Genomic DNA, 7,729 nt, shown 5'->3' with positions numbered 1-7,729 from the left:
AAATAGGAGAAAGAGGTTTTCTCTTGAATGGCAAACGCTATGAATTATTTCTGGTTACTGGTTTAGGACTTAAGTTAGAGAATATAGTAGAAAAGCACTTATCAGCTGTGGACAATATGAACAATTACTTGCTACCAAGGCTGGGGGGTCTGTTTATTAAAAGCAAACAAACAAACCAGTTATAATTAAGACCTAAGGAGCTGTTGGTATTTTCTTGTCCTTGAGTAGTGAATCTATAAGTCCCAACTAGATGAAAATGTGAACAGCTGTACATATATTCTGTAAGACAGAAATTGTTTATCCTTGATCTTCTGGTTTATTTGTGTGATCTCCCAGGGTTTAAAATACCACTGTCTTTTTAAAATTAATCTAGGACAGCATCAGGGGAGTATATGAAGAACACCACCATATATATATTATTTTAAACTAAATAAGTGCAATTTGCTTGCGTGGAAGACAACAGGTGGTATACTAACATTAACATACATCTGGATGAAACTGAGACTTGTTACAAAATCCTGTAATTTAAAGTAAAAAAAAAAAAAACAACAGAAATTATAAAAAAGTTAGTAATAGTCTAATTATTTCCTGGTCCTTTTTTTTTTTCTTGCTTTGAAAAATAGAAATTAATACAATTGGTGTAACAGAAATACTGAACAGTCAGCTAGCAAGGGCTAAAAACATGTAACGATTTAAACTGTAACCATTAAAATGTAAATGTTTGTCAGATGCCCAGACTTTACAATGTCACTTTATATTTTTTGATTTAGAATGTCATTAAGGTATATAACACTCCACAAATGTTTTTGTGAATGAAATTTTTATTTACACACTGTATCCAGAAGCAGATACATAAATCCTTATACAATTATTTTTCAAAAATGTGCAAGAAATTACTATAATTTTGTTTACAAACCAAAACACATTAAAATCAATGGACTTTGGATAATTCACTCTGTGGTGTGCTTAGTACAAATAGTGCACACCAGGTCTGAAGCAGAGAAAAGTGTAAACTACAGCAATCTGGATTGCAAGTATTAACTTCATGGCACTCCATCATCACTATAAAAATTCTTTAACCCAACAGGTATTTATAGAAAATTCTTTAAGAATTTTTCATTATCTGTGTAGAACTTAGAACACTTTCCAGATACAACAATGCCATATTTTCCATATTATGAACTACCATCTAGCCCATTTTTTGTTTATAAAGAATGCTTGTAAATTATGCTCTCTGCAGTCATAAAAAGATTTTAAGAAATTGAGTTGGCAATCGTTAATTTAGCCATAGCTTAGCTCACAATTTGAAAGTTTAGTAACAGAAAAATACTTCTCATCAGAATCATAGCCCATATATTGCTGGTATGCCATTTTAAATTTATAATTCTAGTATTCACATAGACAAAATGCATCAAAACAAAACCTGCACAGCTTTCACTTAGCCCAGCAGTCAATATTCACAGAAAGAATTTAGCTTTACCAAAATGCAAAGTCAGCTCATCTGAGAACAAAGAGTTTAATTAATAATTGCATTTCTGATCCGTCTGACAGAAAAACATTTTGATAAAAAGATGGCATTCACTATGTCAACAGCAGGATAAGTGCTATATCCTTCAAATAGATCAAAGAATACAAATCACTTTCAGGTGTTTGTAACACTGGATTACGAAAAAAACCCAACAAACAAACAAAAAAAACCAAACCCACATGAGTTGTGCAAATTTATTTTTCTATTTCCAAATATAAAGTGTTGTTTTATTCTTCTAACTAGTAAAACAATGTTATTAATAACATCAATTGAGATACTCAAAAGAAGGAGCTTTATTCCAAAGTTTTATTTTCAAAACATTTTTCCACAATTCAATTGCATTTGAACCCTTAAACTGTTGTGCTGCATAAATAGCCATTTTTCTCCTCTGTAAGGATCATAGTCAGTTAGCTTTTATTCCTAGTGTGTCTACTTCCAAAGGTCCCCAAAATATCCTCAATCACTTTCTTTTTATTTATCAAGGACACTTTGTTCCCCTAATTTTCATGAAGGAGAAGTCAACATAATTTTTATGGTTACTCTGAGAACTTCTAAATTGTCTCATAACTAAATTAGTTACTTTTAAATTAATGTTTATTATAAGAAATTGTAAGTATCTTTAATGTTTTCAAAGTAATTTTTCTGGGTTCTTTCTCCTGGCTGGCCAGTTAACCTCAGTATGAAAAAAACCAAAACAACCTGCAAGGTCCTGATTAATGAAACCTGTAAAAATAAGTATTTGTGTCTACTTACTACTGATTTAAAGTAGTTTGAGCTTAGTAGAAATATCACCACCATTTTTTATTTAGAAGCAATGTGCTACATGGTTCTCACATTCTAGGTCTAAACCACTTTACACTGTTCCTTTTGTGGAAGCTTTATAGTGGGGGTTGGGGGGGTGGATGACAAAGTTGACCTGAAGAAGTTCACAGATGAAGAACACAGCAAGGAAAGCAATTAAAAAACTGGATAGCTGAACCAAAGTGTGTTGTTTTTGTTTTCTGTTTTGTTTATTAAAAAAGGCATCAACTTGTATGAGTGAAAAAAAAAATTTATAAAGGCATGGGCAAAAAATTTAGCATGTGTGTTCTTGCATGTTTTTCAATTCAGCAATAAGACAAGGATATTACAGCTTCAAATATTTAAGTTTCAATGCAATGACTGCTAAGTTAATGTATGTGGCATAATATAAACGGGTTTAATGTATTCAATAGTGGTATTAAATGGCAAAGAAAATATTTAATATACTATAATCTTTCGAAGATTCTGTAGAATGCATAGGCCCTCTAGCTTGTATGGGGAAAGAATTTTTAAAGTGAAGAAAATGCCAGAGGTTTTCTTCAAAAGTATGTGTCTGAAATCCATAAAAATGATTTTCTTTTTCCTCCTCACAGCCAGAATCAGAACACTGTACCATACAATACGTTATTGTGCCTTTCTGAATAAAGTTTGTGATCCTGATTCGGTGACGGGGAAAAGGGCAAATCAGTAGAGGAAAAAAAAGAAAACACAATTCACACTTTCATACATACATCTCAATGGCAGAGCCAACAAATCACACGTATAGACTGCTCTAGATTTTTTTCTTTTTAAGTTTAAAACTTTATCAGACTAAAGAAGAAATCCTTATTCTCCCTCCCTTAAAAGCAAAGGCATCCTTTCTCTACCTCTGATTTTCTTTTTTTTTTTTTTTTTTTTTTTTAATTTTTAGTTAAACATTATGGTCGAAAAATAAATTAAAAAAATATAAATTTAGTCTATCAATTCAGGCAACCCAAGATGTAGTGCTACTGCACCACCTTGCAGCAATACTGTATTCATTACTAAAGACTCATTTCAGGGGACAAAAGGCCAGGTGAAACAAAGAAAGGAAATGACCTAAACAAGAAAGCTCTATCAAAGATGAACAGCCTCTTCTAAACTGATATTTAGTGACTAGAAACTCCTACCAAGGACGGGGAAGATGACATTCTAAAATAAAAAATGGGGCAGGCGCAGGCAAAGCAAGCCTCCCTCCCAAGCTATGACCCCTTTAACAGATAACAAATTAAAGTGAGACTCATTGGCGGGGAAATGGATGAGGGAGAAACCTGAAGCAAAACAGAAAAATGCCATGTATTAACCTTGCATGACAAAAAATTACAGTGTAGAACATGTAATCCCCACTGAACGTCTTTCCCTACAGAAGGTCACAATAACTGTAAGCTCTTCAATGCCAGAATTTTTGACAAATATCATAAACATTTACTTAACTGATTCAATATTTCATATGTCAAAACATATTTTATGACAATAGACACAGACGTTTTCTGTGGTCAGGGTTAGTGTTCATATGTTTTATAATCTGAAAGGCTATGAGAATAGAGATTGATAGATGCATTTTAAGCACCTTCCATCTAAAATGTCATGTCCTGTTCCTTCCTCCCCAAAGGATATTCAAAAAAAAAAAAAAAAGAGAAAACTATCCAAAGGATATTAGTGTATTACTGCATTTCCAAAATGAAAAAAAAAAAAAAAAAAAGCAGAAAATGATAAAATTTCAAATAGCTTGAACATATGTTATAGAAATCATCCCATTAGAAGTTTTCCCCCATACCCTACAATGGCTTATCAATTTATATTCCCATAATAACAATTCCTAGAATCTTTCAAAAAAATTGAGAAAAAAACCTCTCTGCCCCCCAACAGGAGGTAGGAGGGAAAAGGACAGAGAGATGGGGAGCTGGTAGATGTTCATTTAACTTATGGCATGATTTTAAAGGTAATATTTGACAAGACCGAAATACTGCCATTTCCTTATAGGTACTACACATTGACTTTTTTAAAAGGCCATTTTTAGAAGGACAGAACACTGAGACAAAAAGGCAGCTGAACTAACCTTCTCAAACACAAAAGCATATAGACAATACAAGGATGAGGAGAAAGGTGTTTTTTTTTTCCCAAAGATATGCTGCTTAATTATGTTCTTATCACACAGCTCTGACTGTAAGTTCTACATTAGGGCATATCTTATAGAAATTCATAATTAGGATACTGGGAAATTGTTTTTAACATAGATGCAAATTCTGTAATTTAGAATACCAGTATGTTTTTTATCCATGATCATTTTTTTCAAACAGGCTATTTTAAAGCAGGGGAAAAAAAAAATCCATTGAACAAGTTTCATTTGAGTTTTACTTATCGTTGAATACACATGAAATGTGCTTTCAATGCATAAAAATCACAGTGGATAGCAGCAAAGGACTTGGGGGAAATTAAGGAGAATCTGATCATTCACATTGTGATTAATCTGCACATTGATGAAAGATAGCTACTTCACACTTCTAAAAATAAACTTGAGATCATTCTTGAAAAAAAAAAGCCCCCCAAAATAATACACCCCCCCCCAAAACAAACATAAATCCAAATGCATTACTTCTCTTTTACACACAAAAATGAAATATTTTTATGGCAGCAAAAGATTTTGATAGCAATGAAAGTCTGTAAACTGTAATTCAATCTCTTTTTGTTGTTGTCATTCCCAAAGTGCAAGATGCAAGATTCCCGTAAGCTTTCAGTAGTGCTTTTCCTGTAAATAATCCTTCATTTTGTTTGGCAAAGGCAGTTTCTGAATCAGGTCTATTCTTGTGTACTGACGTATTACAAAACGACACAGGTATTGTAAAGAACGCACCTGCATAAACCGAGATACTGGATTTGTCAGTCTCACTGGGTAAGTTGCAGATCCAGGCAGGCGAGATCTTGAGTAGCAGAAAGCTCCATTTTCAGAGTCCCTGATTGAATGTTCAATTAAGTCAACTATAGATGTATGTCCCTCCACATCTGGTTGTTCATAAAAGCTAAACCTACCATTTGAGTGTTCAATTCTAGTGTGAAGAGTTTTTCCATGGGAACGAAAACTCAAACTTAAAAGGTAACGATCATCAGAACTATCTCGAACGAGAAACGAGCCATCAGGCACATTAGCTAATTTTCCCTCTGCCTCCCAACGTGTAATGGGGCCCCAGTACCATCCTTGTTTTGCAAGTTTTTTCAGTTCTTCTGTGAGACTTGTCACAACCATAGGACCACTGTTCTGCACAGAATCATAAACTCTTCCAACTCCCGGGGCAGTGTTAGGATCAAAATTCAAATGGCAGCGCATACTTTCAGCCACATGGGCATCTGTGCCATTCAATCCATTGAAGTTCCTTTGGATTTGATTATTCTGCATTGGAGGTAGCAAAGGTGAAAGTGGAGGGACATCACTGTGATTAACTCTTGGACTTTGTAACATGACTCCTGTGGTACCAATCAACAAACCATTCACTGTCTGGTCCACAAAGATATCCGGTGCAACGACTACATCCTGATCCACCTGGCTCTCTTCTTCATGGAAAGCATTTCCCCCCACTTGAGAAGAAACAGTTGAAACTTCCATGGGTGAGGAACTATCCAGACAGTAACTACGTGATCCTTCCAAAGGATACATTCCCTCATCTAAAGGCACAGTATACTGAATGTAGTCCTGAGGCATTAATCCAATAACTACAGGCACATGTTCATCAATATGAAGATGCAAGTCCCCGTTCTGAGATTCTGTATTTTTTAACACACTGTTTTGTTCCTGGAACACACTGTCTGACTGCAAGTCATGAAAGTCCTTTCGAACACCATTCAGTGCTGGGCTTGGATTAGAGGAATGGACCAAGGCCTTGACTTTGACTTCCATTTTGATGCAAGTCTCTTCCGAATTTGTAGGTCGAAGGGGCCACGGAGTTGGACTGTAATGGTGATTGCGGAGGGAAGTGGATCTCAGAGGTCTTTGAGCTCGCACATCTTTGAAAGTTATTGGAGCGGATGAGGAAGAAAAGGTGTCATCATCTGCAGAGCTTACAGATGGTGTGCTGCCTTTGCCTTTCTGTTTTTGTTTTGCTGAAAGCCTCCTTTTTAACGTACCCATTAAACTTTCACTTTTTGATCTATTTTTGCCTCCTTTTTCATCTTCACTATTGACTTCACAGCTAGCCAAATCTTTACCATAGCAGCTGCCAAACAAGGAGTCATCTTTTCCAAATTCACTTAATGATGGCTGCTGAACCACTACAAAGTCGCTTTCATCTTTACTTTTATTTAAGTTAAAGGACTTGCGAATTGTTTTGAGACTAATTTTCTTCATTATGACAAGTTACCAAGTCTGGCTGATCAGCAGTGCTTGTAGTGATATAGCCCTAACACATGCAGAGCAGCTTCTGCTTCATTTATGTGTTTTATCCAGCCTCATTTAACTTCAAGAGCCATTTCCTGAAAACAAATAAAAAACAATTAACTCCACAAAAGAAATATTTTTTAAATTATCCATAAGGGTTTCTCCCCTCCAAACAAAACAGAAATTCCTGCACTTTAAGTAATGGGTATCAAATAGAAGTAAATACAGAGAGCTGACTTGGAAACCAGTTAGGCTCAAGGAATTAATCTGATATGTCTGCCCTGGAGATTTCCCCCTTTTATTTTTTTTTTCTTCTTTCAGCATGCTATTTATAAAATATACACAGAAAGATTGAGGATGGAATGGACCACCAGGGGTCATCTAGTCCAACCTTCCTGCTCAAGCAGGGTCACCTAGAGCACATATATTTAATGCATGTATACAGAATTTTGCATATGTATATATGTGCTTGTATATAAAATTTTCAAGCACAGAAACATCCCTCTCTTTCAAAAGGCTCCTAAAAATCCCCACTATAGATGATAAAACTAGAAGATAGTCTATATATTCTATCCAAGAGGATTAAACTCTAATCATTCCTAAACATGGTCGTACAAGGTCACACTTTCTTTACACAGGAAAGTTGAGCAATATTCAAATAGCTACATAATTCTAGGAAAACTAACTCTAGTGAAAAGAGATACGCATTAACAGCAAAGTAACATCTGGTTAGAGCAAGTCATAGAAGTCTCTTCCTGAACTTCCGTACAAGAAAAGTTAATTTCCAAACACTGTTTTAAGTATCAAGGTCAAATCACGGGCTCTCCTTGCCTACTACTAATAGGGCATTCTTCCTGCAGTACTCCTGCCAAGAGTTAAGTGGACACATCTGCTCAAACCCCAGCCAACCGCTCCCACCTGGCTTCTTCCAGAGTCATGTACCTACACCCTCCACAGATCTGACTCTTCAGCTTGGGTTTGGGGTTTTTTTGTTTTGTTTGGTTGGTTGGCTG

General features: G+C 35.2%; 1 protein-coding gene across 4 annotated transcripts in view; it reads right to left on the bottom strand.

Moving 5' to 3' along the window:
- Positions 1 to 801: 801 nt before the first annotated feature.
- SOCS6 (suppressor of cytokine signaling 6) overlaps positions 802 to 7,729 on the bottom strand; it is a 29,620-nt gene continuing 22,692 nt past the window's right edge. For all 4 annotated transcript variants that reach the window (XM_061364655.1, XM_061364654.1, XM_061364656.1 and 1 more), the window contains exon 2: positions 802 to 6,811. In XM_061364655.1, coding sequence (XP_061220639.1) covers positions 5,082 to 6,686 — 1,605 coding nt within the window. In that variant the 5' untranslated portion in view covers positions 6,687 to 6,811 and the 3' untranslated portion in view covers positions 802 to 5,081. The remainder of the gene's footprint in view (positions 6,812 to 7,729) is intronic.

Source organism: Neopsephotus bourkii, unplaced genomic scaffold (genome assembly GCF_033783945.1).
Source record: "Neopsephotus bourkii isolate Nb327-2 ecotype Australia unplaced genomic scaffold, CSIRO-AGI_Nbou_v1 NB_1248, whole genome shotgun sequence".
Lineage (NCBI taxonomy): Eukaryota > Metazoa > Chordata > Aves > Psittaciformes > Psittacidae > Neopsephotus > Neopsephotus bourkii.
This window is presented reverse-complemented; position numbering and strand designations above follow the sequence as displayed.